Source organism: Vipera ursinii (assembly GCF_947247035.1).
Source record: "Vipera ursinii genome assembly, chromosome: 2".
In the NCBI taxonomy this organism is placed as follows: Eukaryota; Metazoa; Chordata; class Lepidosauria; order Squamata; family Viperidae; genus Vipera; species Vipera ursinii.
The window spans coordinates 19,146,782-19,172,114 of NC_139513.1; the positions used below are offsets into that span (position 1 = coordinate 19,146,782).

The 25,333-nt window shown below is 45.8% G+C and overlaps 1 protein-coding gene across 1 annotated transcript in view; it reads left to right on the forward strand.

Annotated features, from left to right (window-relative positions):
* C2 (complement C2) overlaps nt 1-25,333 on the forward strand; it is a 56,339-nt gene that overhangs the window by 15,412 nt on the left and 15,594 nt on the right. The window contains exons 5-12 of the mRNA XM_083355644.1: nt 1,309-1,422; nt 2,602-2,738; nt 7,248-7,389; nt 10,470-10,601; nt 13,546-13,635; nt 16,071-16,211; nt 20,144-20,241; nt 20,860-20,971. Coding sequence (XP_083211770.1) covers nt 1,309-1,422; nt 2,602-2,738; nt 7,248-7,389; nt 10,470-10,601; nt 13,546-13,635; nt 16,071-16,211; nt 20,144-20,241; nt 20,860-20,971 — 966 coding nt within the window. The remainder of the gene's footprint in view (nt 1-1,308; nt 1,423-2,601; nt 2,739-7,247; nt 7,390-10,469; nt 10,602-13,545; nt 13,636-16,070; nt 16,212-20,143; nt 20,242-20,859; nt 20,972-25,333) is intronic.

A 25,333-nucleotide genomic window follows, 5' to 3' on the forward strand; every position in this document is an offset into this window, starting at 1 on the left:
ATAAGTCACTTTTTCAGTGCTGTTATTTTTATTTATTTATTTTATTTTATTTAGATTTATATACCGCCGTTTCCCGAAGGACTCAGGGCGGTTTACAGGGCATTTAAAAAACAGTCAATACAAACGTTAAAACAAATTAAAAGAGATTAAATAGAACCCTGAGAAAATTAAAACCCAGTTAAAATTAAAATTAAAAATATTCTCAGCCTGGGCCAGAGAGCTCGAAAAGCCAGGTCTTCAGGTCCCGGCGGAAAGAACGGATGTTGGGGGCAGTCCTAAGCTCCGCAGGCAGCTGGTTCCACAGGGCAGGCGCACCCACTGAGAAGGCCCTACCCCTGGGTGTTACCCGCCGGCAGTCTTTAACCAGCGGCACCCTGAGGAGACCCTCCCTGTGGGAGCGCACAGGACGAAGTGAACTTGATGCTGGCAGCAGGTGTTCCCTCAGATATCCCGGACCCAAGCCATTTAGGGCTTTATAGGTCATCACCAGCACCTTGAATCTCACCCGAAGGGCAACTGGAAGCCAATGCAGCTCGCGGAGTAGAGGTGTTACATGGGAGTATCGGGAGACCCCCATCACGACTCGCGCGGCTGCATTCTGCACCAGCTGAAGCCTCCGGGTGGTCCTCAAGGGCAGCCCCATGTAGAGAGCGTTGCAGTAGTCTAAACGGGAGGTCACGATGGTCACTAAATGAACTGTTGCAAGTCAAGGACGACCTGTATTCAGCCAATACTTTTTTCTGATGTTTTGAAAGAACCTGTTAAATAAAGATGTATTTGTATTTCCAGTATTTGAGAATAGCAATATTGCTAATAGCGATATTTGTAAAAAAAAATTGAATTCCTTTCTTATGTTGGAAAGATGGAAAGATTATTGATCAGATTAATTATAAAATATTGTTCAGAGCAATCTCTCATCAATCAATCAATCAATCAATCAGAATAGAGCTGGAAGGGACCTTAGAGGTCTTCTAGTCCAACCTCCTAATGAAGCAGGAGACCCTATACCATTTCAAACAGGTGGCTGTCCAGTCTCTTCTTAAAAACCTCCAGTGTTGGAGCACCCACAACTTCTGAAGGCAAAGCTGTTCCACTGGTTAATTGTCCTCACTGTTAGGAAGTTTCTTCTTAATTCCAGATTGCTTCTCTCCTTGATTAGTTTCCATTCATTGTTTCTTGTCTTGCCCTCTGGTGCTTTGGAAAATAATTTGACCCCCTCTTCTTTGTGGCAGCCCCTCTAATACTGGAACCAACGTCTTCATCTCTTTCACAATAACACAAGATGATCCCCTTTTCTTCTCCTCACAGCCAGTTATTCTTATGACCGAGCTGAAGATGTTAAAGCTGAATTTGGGGCCTCGTTGACGGATGTTCTGAGTGAGGTATCCACCTTCGAGTTGGACCCTTCTGGGACAATTAAAAGTGAGTCTTTTTTCTCTCCAGAGCAGCTAGTCTAATGGGTCTACCAGTTAAAAGTGGCAGGCAGAAATTTGTAGTTTCAGACTTGCGAAATACTATTAATGTAGCCTTATGATAAAGTAGTTTTCACTCACCTAATTGTGTTTCCTGTCTGGTTTACCTGGGAAGGCCAAGATAACATGATCAGTAGCTATTGGTAGCTACTAATGACTACTAATTAGACCAGGGTTTTCAGGGACGCGGTGGCTCAGTGGGTTAGGATGCTGAGCTTGTCGATCAATCAGAAGGTCGGCAGTTTGGCGGGTTGAATCCCGAGTGCCACGTAACAGAGCGGGCGCCTGTAACTCGTCCCAGCTTCTGCCAACCTAGCAGTTCGAAAGCACGTAAAAATGCAAGTAGAAAAATAGGGACCACTACGATGGGAAGGTAACAGCGTTCCGTGCGCCTTTGGCGTCTAGTCATGCCGGCCACATGACCACGGAGATGTCCTTGGACAAGCGCTGGCTCTTCGGCTTTGAAACGGAGATGAGCACTGGCCCCTAGAGTTGGAAATGACTAGCACAGATGTGCGGGGGAACCTTTACCTTTACGCCTTGGTAACTTAAGATATATGGATTTCAACTTCCAGAATTACCTAGCCATCATGCCTCCTGTGAAATTCTGGGAACTGAAGTCTGAGAATTCTGGAAGTGGAAATTCTCAAGTATCGAACAGTGGGAAACACTGTTATAAATGGTAGTTCCAATATGATCTTCACAGATCTCTTAAAAACTAGTTTTGGAGGATACCATGGCACTTAAAGAGAGCCCAATCAGTATCGATTAGGAACCTACGCAATTTTATTCTGAATTAATTAAAGGATAGATGCAGGGGAGATCTCCAGCGGGACTGAAGCAGGCAATGAGTCACAGGCGCTTGCAGAATCATATTCTAAGTTTGAGAAACACACAAAATGGTGGCGCTGTGGATATTCATCAGGTCAATTTCATGACACATTTTATACAAGCAAATTCTATGGCTTTGCCTTTGGGCAGTCCATTTTTTTGTGGCTTCAGAATCACTTTCAGCTTCTTTGGAGATATCCTAGGTTATAAAAAGGGAAAGAGAGAAAGAAGTATCTGGTATCAGTGGAAGTAAGTTCTTTTGCTTAGGAAATAACAATTTCTTTCTTCTCCTCATTAGCTCCGTATTTAGGCCGAAGACTTATACTGACCAAAGATAGCTTCCTCTATGTTTACTTCCTGTTGGATGCTTCCCATAGCGTTACAGAACCTAACTTTTCTATCTTTAAAGATGCTGTAAGCCAAATCATCATCAGGGTAAGTTTCTGTAGAAATAGAGTTGGATAAAGAATTGGGAGGTGGATGTAGGAGATGACCAGGCGGAGCCTGAGGGAGGGGTCAAACACATTATCATTGTAAGTCCAGCCCATCTTGAATTCCTTATCTACCGCCAAATTGCTTTGACTGTTAGTAGTTCAGATTCTTGTAGCGAGCTTAAGCTTACAATAAATCTTTATATCCATTTGAATTGCCTGGATCTCCTGATACCCCTGGTGCTTGACAGCGGTGGTGTTAGCAACAGTGCTGGTGACTATTGACATAAGGACATGTTTACGCTGCAAATATAAACTGATTTGAACTTTAACAAGGTCTAACCCAGGGACGCGGTGGCTCAGTGGGTTAGGACGCTGCGCTTGTCGATCAGAAGGTCGGCAGTTTGGCGGCTCGAATCCCGAGTGCCGCATAGCAGAGTGAGCACCTGTTACTTGTCCCAGCTTCTGCCAACCTAGCAGTTCGAAAGCACGTAAAAAAAATGCAAGTAGAAAAATAGGGACCACTCCGGTGGGAAGGTAACAGCGTTCCGTGCGCCTTTGGCGTCTAGTCATGCCGGCCACATGACCACGGAGACGTCCTCGGACAAGCGCTGGCTCTTCGGCTTTGAAACGGAGATGAGCACCGGCCCCTAGAGTCGGAAACGACTAGCACACATGTGCGGGGGAACCTTTACCTTTACCTTTAACCCAGGTTAACTGTACTATAAGCAATCAAATCAGACTGCGTACAAAATTAAATCCCCGAAAGATGGAAGCGAGGAAGGAAATCTTCACCAAGGCTGGAGAATGTGAGTAGGTTGTGTAGGTTTATTTATTAATTTATCAACCTGCATGCTCCCTCTATTGGTAAATATCCCCTCCACTAGGTCCAGACAGGGGAAAAAAACACTACAGGAAGCCTAACTCTCCTTTGATTGAGATTGGCTATAGTAACTGAATTTTACAAGTCTTGATTGTCCCCATCCTTCCTATACTCCATTGAATTAGGGAGCCATCTGCCTTCTGAATGTTATCTTCTTAACTCTGGACATCAATAATGCTTCAGCCCTTTTGCCTACAGGACAAATTCTGCATATCTCTGTCAAGACCATCTTCCTTACACCCTTGCACAAAGGAGCTCCAGGAAGCTTAACCTATAGAGTTAATACACCAATTAAGAATAACGAAAGAATAACTATCTTCCCCACCAATCACCATCAGAAACATGGTTCCATTCTACTCTAGGGCCTTTACTCTTCTCTTATGGAAGACCAACAGTACTAAGGCAATAACTAGTCAGTTAGAATAGAAGAAGCTTCTTGTATGAGAAGCAAAATGTTTTCAAAGAAGAAACAACAAGGAAGTCCAGTTGCCTTTTGGGACCACCATGACCTGGATGATTGAGAATCTCCATAGATTGAGGCAATATAACGCTGTTCCATAGGGCAGGCACAACTGCCAAGAAGCACACCCCTTGAAACTCAAAATGAGTGTGGTTTACAGCTGGGACCCAGATGTTACTGATCAGACAGAAGCAATGCAGGAGAAAGAGGGTGCTGTAGATAAGCCATTTTTCCCTGACTGCATCCCTGCAGTGATCATTCCTTCCCTAGCAGCCTGGAGAATTGACCTAGAATATAAATATCTGTGGGTGCCAACAGAAAGTTTTAACTAATTGCTGGGATGTGATTTTTATGGGGATCAGAGCAAGAAAAGAAAAGTTAATCCTCCGATCACTATAGAGCAGACATGTCAAACACAAGGCCCGGGGGCCGGATCCGGCCCGCGAAGTGGTTTCATGCGGCCCGCGAAGCCATCCTGGAAACAGTGAGGGAACGGCCCCCACTGCCTTGGCCCTGGCCCAGAGACCCTCCTTCTGCCAGAGACCCTCAGATCTGTCCCACTCCTGCCCAGGCCCCCATAGGCACCCTTGATGCGAACGATGTGGAGCTGGCCACGCCCACCCAGTAGGCCATACGCACTCTAGCCACACCCACCCAGTAGGCCACACCCACCCAGGCCATACCCACCTGAGGGCAACCACAATGCTGATGCGGCCCTCAGTGAAATTGAGTTTGACACCCCTGCTATAGAGCCTTTGGCTGGAGGGATTTAGGGGGAACACAAGGAAGTTGTAATTTCTTTATTTGATTGTTGTGAGCCACTAGGGTTGTTCCGAGTCAGGCGGAACACATTTAATATTACTATGGTTGGTCATTCAGTCAGCTACTGTAGATGTTTCGACTGGATTTGGCATTTTTATTCATTTATCAAGTTCTTCCCAAGGACCTGGGATAGGCAGATGTTGTTGTTTGATAATGTTAAAGGTATCGTTGGCAGGACATAAGCTGTTCCAAGGACAGATAGGCCTCGGCTTACAACAATTCGTTTAGTGAACGTTCAAAGTTAGAATGGCACCTGTTACTATTGGTACTAATAGAATTAACAGAACTAATGGTGTAACAACGCAATGCCACTTTCCTCCTTTGGCCAGAAACATTTGAGTCTGCAAGTTCCTCTGGCTCATTACACACTTCAGTCCCGTTTTATTTATTAGATTTTTATCCTGCCTTTATTACTTTGAAAATCTCCCCTGCACTTGGATTTTAGTTGATTAAGAACAGAGCTCTTTTACTGCCACGATGCCCTCCAAAATTAGGTTTTAAGAGGTCACTGAAGATCATATTGAATCTACCATTTGTAGCAGTGTTTCTCAGCCTTGACAACTCCCAAGGACCTCAACTCCCAGAATTCAGAAGCATTTATAGATTTATTTGTGGGGTGATCACTCTTGTTCAATGATTGTCAGTTTGCAGTACAGTCACCTTGAATAGGGAGAAATGGATTAAAAGCTGGTTTTGAAATAGTGCTGGGTCGTCAAAGCAAAACAAGGGCTTCCACCCTTGTGTATTCAGCTGCTGGTGTGTTGTTGGGAGGATTTTCTAAGAACAATGCCAAGGCTTGCTGACCCCCAGGTTATCAACCTATCAGTGACTTATCAGTCCTTAATATCACACACAAACAAGGACAGCTGATTCTATCCCTCTCAGTAAACATTTAAAAGTTCCTGCTTTCGTTGGACAGAAAATTCTGCGTAATTCAACTTCAACAGAAAAAAGATTTTGTTGAAAAAAAACCCGAGCTCTTTGCAGCATTTGGCCCTTTAATAATTGTGGCCTAAAGTTGGTTATTTCACTGTAAAGTAGTGAAAAGAAAAGAAAAGGCATTCCCAAAATGCAAAGCTGTCGTAAAATGTGGTTCACTGCGATTGTGGTTCACCACCAACAGGCTTGGTTAGCGAGTACCCAAAGTGCGGTCATGTGACCTGGGGGAAGGGCTGATCGTCAGCACTTTGAATCCAGGTCGTAACTAACCCCGGGCAGGATCGTTGGAACTTCGAACGGTTGCTAAGCAACCTGTTGTAAGTCGAGGACTGCTTATATTGTATATTCCTGATCAACTCAATCTACCTTGAAACTGAGCAGAACCAGATCCTGCTTCTTATCAGTTGAAGGAGCATTGTGGAATATTTTTATTTATTTATTTTTAGTTTATTTATTTGTATCCTTCCTTCATTATTTTTTACAAATGATACTCCCACGTAACACCTCTACTCCGCGAGCTGCATTGGCTTCCGGTTGCCCTTCGGGTGAGATTCAAGGTGCTGGTGATGACCTATAAAGCCCTAAATGGCAAGGGTCCCGGATATCTGAGGGAATATCAAGCTCCCTTCGTCCTGTGCGCTCCCACAGGAAGGGTCTTCTCAGGGTGCCGCCGGTTAAAGATTGATGGCGAGTAACACCCAGGGGTAGGGCCTTCTCAGTGGGCACGCCTGCCCTTTGGAACCAGCTGCCCGCGGAGCTTAGGACTGCCCCCGACCTCCGTTCATTCCGCCGGGACCTGAAGACCTGGCTCTTCGAGCTCTCTGGACCAGGCTGAGAATTTTTAATCTTTAATTTTAACTGGGGTTTTTATTTTCTCTCAGGGTTTCATTTAATCTTTTTAAAATTGTTTTAACTTTTGTATGGATTTTCTTTTAAATACCCTGTAAACCGCCCTGAGTCCTTCGGGAAAGGGCGGTATATAAATCTAAATAAATAAATAAATAAATTCATAACGGCGAACATATCTCCCACACACATCCAACACACTTTCCTCTCCTTATTTTCCCCACGACAACAACCCTGTGAAGTGGGGTTGGGCTGAGAGAGAGAGAGAGAGAGACTTAACAGGCCCAAGGTCACCCTGCTGGCTTTTATGGCTAAGGCAGGACTGGAACTCACAGTCTCCCACTTTCTACCCTGGTGCATTAGACCAAACTGGCTCTCAAGTATGCCTCAGATTTTTTTTTTTTTTTTTTTGCCAAACATTAAAATGAAATACTTTGGTAGAAAAATATCATATGGAAAAAGGTTCTTCGATGGTAAAGAAAATAACCTATTTGTTGGATGGTCTCCAAAATGTAATCCTGTTTTTTTGTGTGTGTGTGTTTTGGCTTTTCTTTGCTCCTCAGATTTCTAGCTTTGATGTTCCAGTCAAGTTCGCAGTCATATCTTACGCCAGCCAGCCCAAGACGGTGGTCCACATTGGCAGTGCTGATGCTGAAGATGCTGATATGGTGCTTGAGAGCATGGAAAATAATATGAATTACAAAGGTAGATGTTTGGACTGGTTTGCATGTTGTATTTCTTTCCCAATATCTCTGTATGTTGCCCAGAGTTGTTGTGAGTTGGGTGGCCTTATGAATTTGATCGATCCCTTATTTTGATTAAAATATTTATACACTGCTTCTCATCAGAGAGGGGGGAGTGGTCAAAACGGACAAGTTTGTGATACAAGCCCCATGTGATTGTGTCACTGTATAGAGTGTCTCTCCCCCCTTGCGCACAAATTTATCTCATACACATGTACAGATAGGCTTACAACCATAACTGAGCCCCAAATTTCTGTTGCTAAGTGAGACATTCATTAAGTGGAATTTTGCCCCATTTTACGGCCTTCCTTGCTGCAGTTGTTAAGTGAATCACTGCAGTTGTTAAGTTAATAACATGGTTATTAAGTGAATCTGGCTTCCCCATTGACTTTGCTTGTCGGAAGGTCTCAATAGATGATCACATGACCCTGGGACACTGCAGCTGTCATAAATATGAAGCAGTTGCCAAGCATCCAAATTTTGATCATGTGACCACGGGGATGCTGCAATGGTGTGTTTGCAGGCGCAGGAGGCAAGCCACAGCATTGATCGGTTGCTGGGAGGTGCAGCTATTTGTCCTGTGCACCAAAGCATTGGGGTGGAAATGTGCCTTGGGGAATTGGCCAGGATGATGAGCTGAGAGTGGAGGGACGGCGGGGGAGAGGCATTGGTGGTGGGGAATTGCTGGGGGAAGGTCAGCGGAGGACAAAAGCCTGCTGTGAATCAGCTGTGGTGGGTGGCTAAGAATGAAGTGGGCATGGCCAAAGGTCAGCGCCTAAATGTCCTAGGTCAGTGGTGGTGAACCTATGACACGCGTGCCAGAGTCGGCACTCAGAGACCTCTCTGTGGGCACGCGCACTGTTGCCCCAGCCCCGCGCCCCCCTGTGGCCCCCTCCTCACCAGCAGCCCCCCCAGAGGAGAGTCGCCCCTGGGCGTGGCTTCTGCAGAGCAGCGCAGCCAAGGACATGTCATCCAGGCAGCAGGGATAAGACTCCACCCTCGCGCCCCGTTGCACGCAGATGATGCTGGAGGGCGCGGGTGGAGGGGTGTGGCCGCCATGGTGCAGCAAGGCCGCCTGGGCTATCTGCTGCGGCGGGCCATGGAGGTGGTAGGTGGCCCTGCGGACAGGCGGGGCAGGGGTGGAGTGGGTGGGGCCATTCCTGGTCAGCCCAACCAAAGTCCAGTGTGGTAGCTAGGTCAGCAGAGTTGCTGCACTGTTCGGGTTGTTTTTCCCCGTCTGGAGACCCAATTTGCACTTCTGGACTGTGTCCACCTACAGCTACCTCCCCGTTGTAATGTCTGAAAGAGTCCTCAGAGCATGTGAACTGCTCTGTTAGACTGCTGGCTGCCGGCTGCTGCGGACCCTCTGGGGAGTCCTCGTTTAGTGACTGTTCAGCAAACTGCTGTCGCAGCTGATTGATATGTCAGCAAATGACTCGCCCCTCCTTCCAGGATAACCTCGTAGGAGAGGGGTCCTGAGACCTTAACAATTTTAGCGGGCACCCACAAATTCCCATGCCCGTAGTTCTGGGCATACACCCCATCGCCCACTTGCAACCCCCTTGGTGCCTTTGGGCATGTGGTGTCTGCTGCTACCCGGTCAGGGTGCAACCTGTCCAGTTTCGTAATCAGTCTTCTTCCCTAGCAGAGCTCTGCTGGGCTTTTGCCCGTTGCTGTGCATGGCGTAGTGTGCTGGCATAGCAAGAAATCAGCCAGCCTATGGTACCAATCCCCTGAAACAATGCGTTTGAGTGACTCTTTCGTCATACGCACAATGCGTTCAGCCTGCCCATTAGTCGAGGGCTGAAGAGGAGCTGACGATGCGTGCCTTATGCGGTTGGCCCTCAAAAAGGCCTGAAATTCGGACGCTGTGAACTGGCCCCATTGTCCGAGACTAAGATGTCCAGCAGCCCATGTGTAGCAAAAAGCTTCCTAAGCACCTGGATGGTCCTAGCAGTAGTCATAATGAGTATAGGAATTACTTCCAGCCATTTAGAGTGGCTGTCGACCACTATCAAAAACAGCTGTCCCTGAAAGGGCCCAGCGAAGTCAATGTGAATCCTTGACCACAGTGTATGAGTCTCCTCCCATCGGTGGACAGGGGCCTGCGGCATCTCTGGTCTGGACTGTTGACACGTGTAACACCCGTGTACTTGGGCCTCGATAGCCTTATCTAACCCTGGCCACCAAAGGTAGCTCCGTGCCAGTGCCTTCATCCAGACGATACCTGGATGGCCCTCATGCGGAGACTGGAGCACTCTGTGCCTTAATGAACTGGGGACAATAACCCTGCTCCCCCATAGAATGCAACCCTTATGCGCTGAAAGCTCATGTCTACGTGCATAATAGCTCTGGAACTCAGGCCCCGGGCTATTTTCCAGCCATCTGGTGTGAACCCAGGACAGCACCCTGCTTAAAATTTTGTCTGCGGCTGTTTCCGCAGCTACATCCCCAGCATGGAGGGGAAGTTCAGGCAAATCTTGAATTGACAAGATGCGAGCGGCTGGAGGCGGATCTGGCTCCACATGTGGCAATGGCAACCTCCTAAGGCCATCTGCATAGCCCATGTCTTTGCCAGGTTTGTGAACCAGCCTGTAGCTGTAGGCTGACATAAAAATGGACCATCTTAACATTCTGGGGGAAAGTATTTGAGGCGTCTGCCTGTCTGTAATAAATAACCCTAGCAATGGCACAGTTGTTTCTTTAAGGTTTTTTTTGAGAGCAGCATTCACCCTACAGCACGACCTCTGTTGATGCCACGCCCTAAAACAAATAAATAAAATAAAGCCCCGCTGCAAAGTTTGATAAAGTAGACGTTTAATTGGAATCTGTGGCAGCATTCTTTTTCATCCATGTTCCATCACGCAGGCAGACTTCCCACTTTTTTTTAACCACAAACAAAGAAATGCACGAAACCTTGGGGAATGCTATCTCTTGTGGTTCCCTCTTGCTGCCTCTGCATTGCACCTTATATTGTCCGTCAAATGAGGTTTAAAAAGGAAGAACTTCTCAAGACTAATCCTTTTTTTTTTTTTTTTGCAGATCACGGCAATGCAACCGGCACCAACATTTATGCGGCCCTTTATGCTGTTTACGAGATGATGATTAACGAAGAAGCATTTTCAAAGGATCAATGGAGCAAAGTCCGCCATGCTATCATTCTGCTTACAGATGGTAAGGAGAAATGGAGAGATTGAAAGTGGAGGTGTGGGGTTTTTTTGGAATGGGGGAGACCGTTCATTGTCTAGCCATGGCTGTTGTACAATATAGGAGAATATTTATAGCTCAGGGTTGAAATGAGGGGTCTTTGGTGCTCTCTGAGCTTGGTAGTTGTTTTTTGCAGAAGTTTCATTACCCAAACTAGATAACACCATCAGTGCTAGGAGGGACTGGGGTTTCGCTCTCATTGTGTTGCTCTTACCACATGAGCTATAAATAAATAATAAATAAATAAATAAACCTTTATTGTCAAAGTACAACATGTGTACATTGAGATTAGCTGAGCCTCCCCCCCGTGCTCTCTCCCCCCAACACACAGTGACAACAAACCCTCCAGTGACAACAAACCCTCCATCCTACCACCAACTACACCACACACCTGCCTCCCAAGTCAATTCTGCATAAGATTATGTCCCATTTAAAAGCCTAACAGCCCACGGATAAAAGCTATTTTTCAGCCTGTTGGTACGGCTGGCTATACTCCTATATCTCCTACCGGATGGTAGGAGAGTAAAGAGATACCGTCCAGGGTGTGAGTCATCCCTGAGAATCTTCCTCACTCTTCCAAGGCAAGGAGCCCTGGCGATGTCATCCAGTGGTGTCAGGGAACAGCCCACAATGTCTTGTGCTGTGCTCACTACCCTCTGTAATACTTTCCTGTCCGCGGTTGTCAGACCAGCATACCAAACCACAATACCATACGAGAGGACGCTCTCTATGGTAGACCGGTAAAAGAGGGTCATTAGCCGTTGTTCTACCCTGTTCTTCCGCAAGATCCTAAGAAAGTGAAGCCTCTGTTGGGCCTTTCTAGCCACCTGGGTTGTGTTAACTTTCCAGGTCAGATCTTCACAGAGGTAGACTCCCAGAAATTTAAAGGAGGAAACTCTCTCTACACAGTCCTCCCCGATGTAAAGTGGGGCAGGCTCCTCCTTTTTTCTCCGGAAGTCTAACACCATCTCTTTCTATGAAAAGGATAACGGTGCCATGCATCAAAAACATCTCGGAAACCGCAAACAGCCTATTATGACCAGTTGGCAGCATTGCAGCACACAAACCAACTAACGCTCTAAAACATCCTACGTAAACCAAAAGACCCAGTAGCCTCAGACGAAAAAGCAGGAGTAATCTACATCAGGAAACCCCAATCTCCTACCACTACCGGGCTGCAGCTTGTTCAAAACTGGGTCGTGGGGAAAATGGGCAAGTGTGTGCACGTGTAGTTCTACTTGCGTGAGCAGCAGGCAAGCCCGTGCATACGTCTGAAGCTCCGCTTGAATGAGTGGAGGGCACTTGCGCTCATGTGCAAAGCTCCATTCGTGCGCAAGCGTCCTCCACTCACACAAGCGGAGCATTGCACGTGAGCACAAGTGCCCTCCGTTCACATGAATGGAGCTTTGTGCAGGAGCGTAAGCACCCTCTGCTTACATGTGCAGCTCCATTCGTGCGAGTGGGGGTGCACGTGCACACCGCTTGCACAAATGGGGCTGTAGGGGGCGCAGGTGTGCCTGCCATCTCTCCCCCCCCCCCGTGCCATGTCTAGCCGGCAAGCTGGAAAAATTGGGTATTGCTGATCTACAGCATACAGTGTAAAGACTGTAACAACCACTACATAGGACAAACAGGCAGGAGACAAGCAGAGCGCAGCCGTGAACACCAACTTGCAATCCGAAGATATGTTGAAAACTCTTTAATTGCACAACACATGGACAGAATTAACCATAGTTTCAACTGGGGAACTGTGAGCAACCTAGATCATGCCAAGTTCAAAAATGTTAGAGAATTCCTGGAAACCCGGCATTCAGACAAACCGGCCACCAACAGGCACGTAGACACGAACATCTATATACCTTTCAAAAGAGACAATCAGCAAGCCACAAAGGGAACTCACGGACTAGATCTCCTCACTAGCAATCAACACTCAGGAACTGATTGAGGAGGACAGCTCATTTTTCCGATTCTCTTTTTCTCCCAATTCCCCAGGGGTTTGGGGGAGATGGGGTGGAGGAAGACCTAATCCTCATCATTTCAGAATTGATTTTACAATGTGGTCTACAACCACCTTCCCAGAATGCTTTGCTCCCTGTGCTTTCAAAAATTGCTGCCCAGTTTTAGGCATGCGTGTGTTTTAATGTAATAATAATAATAATATAAAGTTGGAAGGGACCTTGGAGGTCATCTAGTCCAACCCCCTGCTCAGGCAGGAAACCCTATACCATTTCAGGCAAATGGCTGTCCAGTCTCTTCTTAAAAACCTCCAGTGTTGGAGCATTCACCACCTCTGGAGGCAGGTTGTTCCACTGGTTAATTGTTCTAACTGTTCTAACTGTGACAGAAGTCGGAAGGTCTGTGGAGATTCTCAGTCATCCAGGTCATGGCTGTCCCAAAGATGCTTTTCCAAAAGGCAGCTGGACTTAAAGCACACGCATGCTTAAAACATTTTTCTTTGAAAATGTTTCTCTTCTCATCCAAGAACCTTCTTCAGTTCTAACTGATCATCTGTGAGGGAAACACCTTCTGCTTGTGGCCTTGAAAAGTCTCCACTAGATAGAAACTTAGTCTGAAATCTCCTTTTGTTTTGATAAGTCTCCAGCCTATCAATCAAAGCAATTTAAAAAAAAATTCTCCTACCACTTGTTTTTAGCACAGTCAGAGGCCTACCTGGTCATGGACTTCAGACTGCCCAGGAACCATGCCAGGTCTTCATTTTTTTTAGCTGGCGTATTTTTTTCTTTCATTTAAGAACACAACGCCAGTTCAATGTATGATCATCCTCCAGTTTCCCACAACTTATTCCTCTTGGCTCACTTGTTTTGCTGTAAGCACATGAGTTGGGAATTACTCTTTGATTTTGTCCTCTAATTTTTATTTTTATTTTTTTTATTATTTTTTTTGTCTTCAGGAAAATCCAATCTTGGGGGTTCTCCCAAACTGGCAGTGCGCAGCATAGAAGGTATGGTGAATGTGAAAGAAAACGGAAACGATTATCTCGGTGAGTCAAGAAAATGCATGATTTTTCAAAAGAATGAATTGTGTTACTTTCCCCTCGAGAACCTTGTTTTCCTACAGCAGACCGAACCTCTGTATAACTACTGCTCAATTGAAAACTCACTACTGGCAATCCTCGACATATGACTGTAATGGAGCTTGGCCATTGTGGTCCTATCTCATGAGAATCCGAAAATGAGTTGGTCACGACTCAATTTTATGACCTTTTTTGCAGCAGTCGTAAAGCAGATGCCGTGGTCATTATGCAAAAGCTGTGGTTCTTAAGTGAAGAAATGGTTCACTTTTGGTTTTGCCAAAAACTAGGAAGTGCCAGCTTTGGGCAAAATTGTCATGAAATGTGGTCACGTGAATGCAGGACTTTGCAAAGGGCTATATATGTAATCATATAGCCCAGTGCCCAAAGTTTTGTCACCCGACTGTGGGGTGGACGCGTCTGTCAGAATTTTGAATCTGGGTCATAAGCCCCTTTTTTTGGTCAATCATAACTCTGGTCATTAAGTAGAGGACTTCCTGTATACTGTAGCTTAGCTGTTGTGGCCTAGAGTTCACAGCAGAATGCAGAATAAATGTATTAACCTTTATGAAGCCACAAGACTTAATTTTCTCCAATTGTTATGAGGTGATCCTCAATAAATCACTTTTTTCTCCTCTTGAAATGCTTTTTTCCCAGTTTACCTCTTATATCTGGAACTTCTTTGCTTCTCTCAAATTGCTTCTTCTAGATCAGGCATGTCAAACTGCCAGCCCACGGGCCGGATGCGTCACGCCGAAACTGCACCCACCCCATTGCCGACAATGGGGAAAAAGCCGCGATACATCGTGCAACGTCACATGGCGTCGCGAGTTTGACATGCCTGTTCTAGATAAACCAAACATCTTTTCCTCACCCTGATGCCACTCACTTCCTCAGTCTCTCACAAAATCCAAGTGTCATCATGAAAAGTCAGCTTCACTCTGAAGCATCACTTTCTCCTTTCTGCAGAAAAGCTTTCCTTTCACTTTCACTTTCCACTGTCAGGGGAAGGCTGTAGTTCAGGGTCCAACCCATGGTAAATGGTCTCCAAAATATATAAGATTTTATTTATTTATTGTCAGGGAATTGCATAGCAGGTGTCCAAATGAAGTCATAGACGCTGTCACGAACTTGTAGTTTTATATAAATAAATATATTTAACATCCATATTTACACCAGTCATGATAGTCAGGCAAACAGGAGCATTGTGAGGTAAATCGCAAAGCATACACTCCATACAGGGCACACAGAAGGAAAAGGTGTGTGTGTGGGGGAAGGGAAACGCCCCCTTTACACCCAGCAACCAATCAAAACATAGATTGCCTCATGCAGGAGCCCATTCACTCCAATCAATCAACTATCACTGTGTGTTTTAGCCCATTATTTATTTATTTTATTTATTTTTATTTTTATTCCATTTATATCCCGCCCTTCTCCGAAGACTCAGGGCGGCTTACAAGCTTAGCAGTAGCCCTCATTCTATGTATATACCTGCTTATTAGGGCTTATCCACTTTACTGTTCCAGCTGTTATTAAATTAAATATTTCAACATTCTTTATTTTATTTTATTATTTTATATTTATATTTATTTATTTATTTTTGCCAACTCTTGTCTAACGGGCCAATAGGGAAGTAAGTAATTTAGCAGCTCATCTGTGACTAACACACAGGGGTAGGCAAACTCGGCTCTTTTATGACTCATGGACTTCAAGTCCCAGAATTCCTGAGCCAGCATAGCTGGCTCAGGAATTCTGGGACTTGAAGTCCATGAGTCATAAAAGAGCCGAGGTTGCTTACCCCTGCACTAGAAGAAGCAACTCAGATAAAGAGGCTGCCCAAATAGAGCAATTGAGAAAAAAACTGCTGCTGGAAAACAGCAGGAGCAATTCTTAAAAAGCTAGGCAAGTACTTATGCAGCAATAATTGAAAATAGAAAATGCAATCACTCCTGCATCTCTCCAGGAAAAGTAATTTCAGTTAAAAGTATTTTCCTGGGGCAACTCACAGAGAAAAGTCATAACATTTTAGGTCACTGCAAATATTCTCGGAGGTCTTAAAATATAGTATAAAACCCCTGCTGTATTCATCACAGGTTTGCTGGAAATCTTCTGCCCGCTTAGTTTCCCTCAAAATGAATTCGAAAAGGTCAAGCTCTTATTTTAATTCTGTCATGTGGCTTTCAGTGCATCCAGCCCATTCATCCGTGAATTTCACTGCTATTTAACTGGCTTGATAAAACTGAAAGAATCCCTTGATAAGATTTGGGGACTGTCCTGTCTTCTCTTCCAGAATGTCCCACGTTAACATACGTCCTGTTGAGGGGTCTTTGGTTGTTTTCTTGCAGACATTTCTTTACCCAGCTAGGTAACATCATCAGTGCGTGTCCTGTTGTTGTTTCGTTCAGATATCTATGTTTTTGGCATTGGGAACCTCAACGTTGACTTGACTGCCATGAATGAGATTGCATCAAAGAAGCCAGGGGAAAGGCATGTCTTTGTCATGCAAAATCCACAGGAGCTCAAGAAAGCTTTTGAAGATCTGTTGGGTATGTAAGATCTAGCTTATTTACCAGGGACTGGGATGCAAGGTGGGAAAGGGGCAAAGGGTTGGTGCATCTACCCAGTGTTCAGCTTCTTATGCCAACATGCTTGCCCACCTCACCTAGAGCAGGGCTTTTCAACCAGTGGTACGGGTACCACCTGTAGTACATTGGCACCTGGCAGGTGGTACGCGACCATCCTAAGAGAAGTGGTAGCGGGGGAGGGGAATGAGCTGAACCGGTGGCAGCATCGCACAAGCCAGAGCGAGAGATGGCTGGAGCTGCAGGGCTGTCAGGGCTCAGCGGAAGCGCCAGGATCAGCACCAGGCTCCAGCTGGAGCTCGGCGCTGATCCTGGCGCTTCTGAGCCCAGAAGAAGCGCCGATCAGCTCGAATGTTGCAGCATCTCCAGGGTCTTGTGATTTACATTCAGATGCTTGGCAACTGATTCATATTTATGATAATCACAGTGTCCCAGGGTCATGTGAAGTGACCAAAACCTGCTACAATCACCCAGCAGACGGGGGGAATAAAAACCAAACACCCCACCTCCACCCCACCCCCGCTGCCAATCCTCAACAGAAATGCTCACAACAATGAAAATCTCAGACAGGAGGAAGTGTGCCGGCGGTCGGGAAGGCAGGTGTCTTGCTCGGCTGTGGCTTGGGGGACACTTTTTTTCAGTGCCATTGTAACTTCGAAAAGTCACTAAGCAAACCGTTGTAAGTCGAGGACTACCTGTACTTCATCACTTTTTTCCTTTTTTTTTTGGTCATCAAGTTTTTGACACCTTGCTAGGCGACTGGTGGTACTCGGCTGTTGCCATATCCTAAAAGTGGTACAATGGGTGAAAAGGTTGAAAAGCCCTGACCTAGAGGCAACTTCACGAGGCTTACGGCAAAGTAAAAACAAGATAAAATATTACAATGTTCAGATAATAAATAGTAACATTAAAATTCGGTTTCGTTGTAACTTCAAATGATCCCTAAATGAATAGTTGTAAGTTGAGGACTGAAGAGCCACAGTGGCACAGTGGTTAGAAGGCAGTATTGCAGGCTAATTCTGCCAGCTGCTAGCAGTTCAGTTCTGACCAGCTTAAGGTTGACTCAGCCTTCCGTCCTTCTGAGGTCGGTAAAATGAGGACCTGGATTGTTGTGGGAAACACTGCTGACTCTGTTTAACCGCTTAGAGAGGGCTGTAAAACACTGTGAAGCAATATATATAAGTCAAAGTGCTATTGCTATTACTTCCTATAGATAGTTCCAGCCTGAATGTGAGCAGTTCTTCCTGCATAACTTCTCCCTCATTTTATGTTTCCCCCCCCCTCTATTTGTTCAGTTGTAGATGGTTCAATATTTGTTTCCCTGTTTTGAATCATTTTATTATTATTATTATTATTATTATTATTATTATTATTATTATTATTATTATTATTATTATTATTATTATTATTATTATTATTGGTAATGACCTACAAAGCCCTCCATGGCATGGGTCCGGAATACCTTGGGGAGCACCTGCGGCCGGCGTCATCTTCCCTCCGCCCAGTACGCTCCCACAGAGAGGGCCTCCTCAGGGTGCCGCCAGTCAAAGAATGCCGACTGGTGACCCCCAGGGGGAGAGCGTTCTCTGTGGGTGCACCGGATTTATGGAACCATCTTCCGGTAGAGCTCCGGATGGCGCCCGATCTCTGCTCCTTCCGGCGCGACCTTAAAACCCATCTCTTTAACGAAGCGGGCCTGGCCTGATGGGACGGGGTGGGATTGTTATTATGATTTTAATTTTAAATTTGTATTATTATGGGCACTGTTTAATCATGTTTTAATAATTTTAATTTTTTGTATCTGTTTTTATGTATTGCCCTGTTAACCGCCCTGAGTCTCTTGAGAGAAGGGCGGTATATAAATTAAATTAATAAATAAATAATAATAAATTATTATTATTATTATTATTATTATTATTATTATTATTAGAAATAATAATAATAATAATAATAATAATAATAATAATAATAATAATAATAATAATAATTTATTTATTTATTGATGGGATTTATATCCCGCCCTATCTCCCGAAGGACTCAGGGCGGCTAACAACAAAACATATAATAAGTACAGAAATCAAGATAAAAATAAAATTGAAATCATCTGTGCAATAAATTAAAATTAAAGAATTAAAAATAAATTAAAAATTCTAAATATAAATTAATTAAAATGCCTGTCAGTCCAGGTCAGCCTGGTGGAACAGGAGTGTTTTGAGGCCGCGGCGAAAGGATTGGAGGTTTTGGGCCATCCGAAGCTCAGGGGGGAGCTGATTCCATAGGGCTGGTGCTCCCACAGAGAAGGCCCTCCCCCTGGGGGTCGCCAGCCAACATTGCCTAGCTGACGGTACCCTGAGGAGGCCTTCTCTGTGTGAGCGTACTGGACGATGGGAATTCGTTCCCGGCAGCAGATGGTCCTGCAAGTATCCCGGACCTAAGCCATGTAGGGCTTTAAAGGTAAGTACCAGCACCTTAAATCTCACCGGGAGGGCAACTGGTAGCCAATGCAGCTCACGCAGGAGGGGTGTAATATAAGAGTATCGGGGTTTAATTATTATTATTAAATAATAATAATTTAATTTCTATACCGCCCTTCTCCCGAAGGACTCAGGGCAGTGTACAGGGCAATAAAAATACAATATACAAAAGTTAAAAATAAGATTAAATAGGACTAGCCCATTACAATAAATAATTCAAAATTACTAAATAAAATACCCCAAACCCATTAGACCAGGCCTGCTTGTTCAAATAGGTAAGTTTTCAGATCACGGCGGAAAGAGCGAAGGTCAGGAGCCATCCGGAGCTCAACCGCTAATTGATTCCAACGGTCTGGCGCGCCCACAGAGAATGCTCTCCCCCTGGGGGCCGCCAGCCGGCACTCTCTGACCAGCGGCACCCTGAGGAGGCCCTCTCTGTGGGAGTGCACAGGACGAAGGGAAGATGACGCCGGCAGCAGGTGCTCCCGTAAGTAATCCGGACCCATGCCATTTAGGGCTTTATAGGTCATCAACAGCACCTTGAATCTCACCCGGAGGGCAACTGGAAGCCAATGCAGCTCGCGGAGAAGAGGTGTTACATGGGAGTATCGGGAGACCCCCATCACAACTCGTGCGGCCGCATTCTGCACCAGTTGAAGCCTCCGAGTGGTCCTCAAGGGCAGCCCCATGTACAGAGCATTTTAGTAGCCTATACGAGAGGTCACGAGCGCATGAGTGACCGTACGCAGGGCATCTCGGTCCAGATAGGGTCGCAACTGGCGCACCAGGTGAACCTGGGCAAAAGCCTCCCTGGTCACAGCTCCTATATGATCTTCCAGATTGAGCTGTGAATCCAGGAGGACACCCAAAGCAGGTAATAAGTTCCAGAACAAAATAGAAATGAAACCTGGCTTTTTGCAGTGCTGGAAATGCATCATGTAAATGTAAAATAAAAGAGCCAGTTTGATGCACTGGTTAAGGCGCCAGGCTAGAAACTAAGAGACTGTGAATTTTAGTTCTGTCTTGGGTATGAACTCAGCTTGGGTGAGCTTGGGCCAGTCAATTTCTCTCAGCCCTAAGAAGCAGGCAATGGCAAATCACATCCGAAAAATCTCTCCAAGAAATCTGCAAAGAGCAGGTAGTTGCCAAGAACTGACACTGACACACAAACACACACACACACACACACACCACACAGATTATCGAAATAACATAGTTTGATTTCCACAACCTCATTTCTAGTAACATGAAAAATATTGCCACTTAAACAAAGCCAATGGGGGCCTTTGGACAAAAGGTGCATTGTGTTGGTGTGCTGAAAGAGCGATGATCTTGAAAGTCTGTGTAGAAAGAACATACAAATGCCAAGATTGATGATGATCACATTTCCCCCCAGATTCTTTAACTTTCTAACTATCTTAGATCCTAGAGATTTGGAGGACATTTGTGGTTTGGCAAACTACTCGGACAATGCGAGATGGGATCAGAAGAATCCGTGGCACGTGCGTCTCCAAAACCCAGTGAGTACAGACTAGTCTTCTCCACCATCACCCACCCAAGTCTCTGTGATCTCTTTCCTCTTCCCAAATTCCTGTAGGGAATCCAGCTGAGTAAAAATATTCATGATTCCAATGTGGGCCCCACCTGCAATTAACTTGTATTATCCCTGATATTTGGTCCCGTTGAATGGTTAAAGGATGGGAATCTGGAGAGCCCCTCAGTCAAGGACGGGTGACCGAGAACAGCGCCCCCCAATCTTTCCAGCTTGGTAGCCCAGCCTGGCATGGGGGCGAGGGGGGGGGCAAGTGAGTGGCAGGCTCATGTACGTGCGCACAGCTCCATTTGTGCGAGCGGTCCAGGTGCACACCCCATGCTCATGTGAAAGTGCCTCTTGCTCACTCACAAAGCTCCACTTGTGTGAGAAAAAGGTGCTCATACACAAAGCTCCGTTCGTGCGAGTGCAAGTGCCTCTGCTCACGTGAGTGGAGCTTTGTGCTAAGCGCTTGCCATTTCTCCTTTGGCCCGTTTTTGAACAGGCCATGGCCCGGTAATGGTCCGCAGCCCGAGGGTTGGGGACCTCTAACCTAGAACATAATTCTGGGGTGTTAACCGTATATTGAATTTAAATTTTGCTCTAGCATCATATTGGTTCTACTTGCCGAGGTGCCTTGATTTCCAGTACCTGGGTTCTAACAGCTGCTCACTGCTTCAACCAATGGAAAAATATGTCTAATTGGATAGTGGTTCTAGGTAAGATGCTACATTTAAAAAAAGCATGCATTCTATCGTGGTTCTAGCATAGTTCTGTGGTCTTCCCTTCTTCAGTGATTCAGAGGCATGGTTTTCCTGCATTTAGTCGGGGATAGAATTTCAGAACAGATTTTATTTTCCTGGGCTCCAAGATCACCGCAGATGGGGACTGCAGCCAAGAAATTAAAAGACGCTTCCTCCTGGGGAGGAAAACCATGGCAAATCTAGACAGCACACTAAAAAACAGAGACATCACCCTGCCAATAAAAGTGCGTATAGTCAAGGCTATGTTCTTCCCAGTTGCAATGTATGGCAGTGAAAGTTGGACCATAAGAAAGGCCGAGCGCCAAAGAATTGAGGCCTCTGAACTATGGTGCTGGAGAAGACTCTTGTGAGTCCCTTGGACTGTAAGGCGATCAAACGGGTCAGTCCTAGAAGAGATCAACCCTGACTGCTCCTTAGAAGGCCAGATCCTGAAGTTGAAACTCAAATACTTTGGCCACCTAATGAGAAGGAAGGACTCACTGGAGAGGAGCCTAATGCTGGGAAAGGTTGAGGGCAAGAGAAGAAGGGGACAACAGAGAAGGAGGTGGCTGGATGGAGTCACTGAAGCACTAGGCGTGAGCTTAAATGGACTCCAGAAGATGGTAGAGGACAGGAAGGCCTGGAGGAACGTTGTCCATGGGGTTGGACCATCAAAATTCAGATGCTTGGCAACTGGCTCATATTTATGACGGTTGCAGTGTCCTAGGGTCAAGTGATCCCCTTTTGTGACCTTCTGACAAACAAAGCCAACAGGGAAGCCAGATTCATTTAACAACCGTGTTGCTAATGTAAGAACTGCAGTGATTCACTTAACAAATGTGGCAAGAAAAGTTGCAAAATGGAGCAAAACTCATTTAACAGATTTCTCACTTAGTAATATAAATTCTGGGCTCAACTGTGGTTGTAGGTCGAGGACTACCTGTAATTGGCCATTAGTTGAGCATCTTCATGGCTTAGTCGGGTTCTTTTTTTCTTCTTCTCAAAATTGTGCCTGAATGTCTGTGGAGATTCTCAATCATCCAGGTCAGTGAAGCAGCTGGATTGAGGCGCCAGGGACACAAATATCAGTGTATTGGGCAGCACTTATATCATAGCTGGATCGCTTGTGATAGCCAGTGTTAAATTAAGTTCCAATTGCAAATCTGGTTGGCTTCTATAAATCAAGTGAAATAAGACTATTGTCTGTTTTTTCCAGGCAGCAAAATATCCTAGTTCCACTGAACTTTTTGGAACTACTTTTTGGAAGGTCTCCGAAAGGGACGGCGGCGGCTTGGGAGAGGTGCGCGCGCTCCTCTCCCAAACCGCCACCGTCCCGTTTGCACAGCTGCCGCGTTCGTCCATGTTTGACGAATGCGGCAGGTCTCCGAATGGGACGGCGGCGGCTTGGGAGAGGTGCGCACGCACTCTCAAAACCGCTGCCGTCACGTTTGCACAGCTGCCGCGTTCGTCCATGTTTGACAAATGCGGCAGGTCTCCAAACAGGACGGCGCGCACCTCTCCAAAGGGGAGACCCGTCGCCACGCAGGTGCCTCCCATTTTGCGCATGCGCAAAATGTTTTTTGCGCATGCGCATGAGTGGACGCACACACACACACTTTTTGCGGCTCCCACTTTTTTGTTTGTATGATGGAACCGGTTCTGAGTGGCTCTTTTCCTTTTTCCGGTTGCTGACCCCTGACCTAGTTGCAGGAGTAAGCAACCTTGGCTCTTTTATGATTCGTGGACTTCAACTCCCAGAATTCCTGAGCCAGCCACGCTGAGGGAAAAGGGAGAGGTTTCTAAGCTGAGCCATGCTGGCTCAGGAATTCTGGGAGTTGAAGTCCACGAGTCATAAAAGAGCCAAGGTTGCCTACCCCTGACTAGTGTATAGACATAATACTGGATTTGCTGTTAGTTTTACTAAGACAGGTATTTAAAAAACAGAGCCAATGCGCATCACATTCAGCCTTCCATTCTATACAGGTAGTCCTCCATTGAGCCCAACATTTTTGTTGCTAAGCGACACAGTTGCTTAGTGAGTTTTGCCTCGTTTTACGACCTTGCTTGCCACAGTTGTTAAGTGAATCACTTCAGTTGTTAAGTTAGTCACATCGTTGTTTAAGGGAATCTGGCTTCCCCATTGACTTCGTTTGTCAGAAGGTCACAAAAGGTAATCACGTGACCCCGTGACACTGCAACCGTCATAAGTATGAGGCAGTTGCCAAGCATCTGAATTTTGATCACATGAGCATGGGGATGCTGCAACGGCTGTAAATGTAAAAAAACCGGTCAAAAGTCGCTTTTCCCAGTGCTGTTGCAACTTTGAACAGTCACTAAATGAACTGCTGTAAGTCAAGGACTACCTGTATTCTATGGGCCTTGGAACCTACCGAGGGTAGATAGGATCAACTATTCCACACCCACCCACCCTTTTTTTGCATTTTTAGAGTCAGGAGGTTATATTTGTTTATTGGTTTGTTTATTAAATTTATATGCCACCCATCTCACTATCTAAAGTGACACTGGGCAGCTTAATTCACACGTTCAGGCTCATTTGACACATTCTGGTCAAGCCTTAAGGCCCATTTTACCTCATAAAACCACCAGACTCCTGTCTCTCCCCACCACACACATACACACACATTTCTAATGCATCTCATCATGCAAAACCCGGTGTAGCCTCAACTCAGTCGAAAGTGCTTATGTGCCAATGGGAAAGGAGAATGGTAATTATAGGGGTAATCAGTAATTGCTTCCTTGTGGCAAAGTCCATCTGAATGTTTACCTGCCTAATATGACAAAGCTCCTGGTGTATTATTTCTTGTTTGGTTGGTCAGGAGATGAATGACGATATCCTGGGGAAAGTATTTTTTTCAGAATGTCTACCGTACGTGTTTCAAGGCCTGCCCCTCCGTTTCGTTTCCTTTAGTTTTGTTGATACACAAACACACACACTCACAGAATGGAATAGGTGGAGAACACCTTGATGAAAGTAGATACTGTAGGAGCCCTAAAGGGGGGGGGGAATAAAGGCAATTCAGTCCTGAGAAAAGGGGAGACATGAGAAGGGGACTTAGAATAATAACCCCACTGTGATTGTGTTTTCATGTAAGAAATGGCAGGGGCTTTCAAGATTTCTGTGATTATATTCTACGACAGGATTTTTCAACCTTGGCACTTTAAAGTGGATGGGCTTCAACGCCCAGAATTCTCCAGCCATTATGCCAGCATTCTCCATACCTGCTGGCTAGGGAATTCTGGGCGTTGAAGTCTACCCATCTTAAAGTTGACAAAGTTGAGAAACACTCCTTTGCAGTGATAAAGTAGCACTCCTGGATACTTCCAATGTTTAACCATGATTTGTTACTAAAATACAATATCAATCACACAAACCCATCGTACGCATAGAGACAAGGGTGTAGAACAGACATGTCAAACACAAGGCCCGGGGGCCAGATCCGGCCCGCGAAGTGGTTTCATGCGGCCCGCGAAGCCATCCTGGAAACAGTGAGGGAACGGCCCCCGCTGCCTTGGCCCTGGCCCAGAGACCCTCCTCCTGCCAGAGACCCTCAGATCTGTCCCACTCCTGCCCAGGCCCCCATAGGCACCCTTGATGCGAACAATGTAGAGCTGGCCACGCCCACCCAGTAGGCCATACGCACTCTAACTACGCCCACCCAGGAGGCCACGCCCACCCTGGCCATACCCACCTGGCCCCCTGAGGGCAACCGCAATGCTGATGCAGCCCTCAATGAAATTGAGTTTGACACCCCTGGTGTAGAATCACGGTTGATATTTTCTCACTAATAATCAAAATTGCAGTCTCTTGAACAACTGTTCTTCATCAGAGGGACAGGAGACAAAAAATGGACACCAAGTAACCAACACCTGGTAACACACAAAGGCACATCGCATTAATTGGACTGTAGAGCTTGGCCCTCAGGTCAGTATAATGCAGTGAGGAGTCCATCTTTGGCCCAACAGGCTCAAAGGTTTGCTCTGTTTAGTTAGCTGACATTCCTAACAAGGAACGGAAGTCTTGCATCTACTGTATGCAAAGCAGAGACCTGTAGTTCATCCATGGTGGAAGCTTCCTCCTATGAAGGAGGCTAAGATATATGGAGCACTTGATTTATTTACCGTATATACTTGAATATAAGCCGACTCGAATATAAGCCGAGACCCCTAATTTTACCCCCCAAAAATGGAAAAAGTTGGTGACTCGAGTATAAGCCGAGGCTGGGAAATGCAGCAGCTCACCTTATGCTCCTCTCCAGAGATCTTCCCTCAGCAGCGGCCGGCAAAGTAGCTCGCACGCGAAACAAGCCCGGCAGAGGA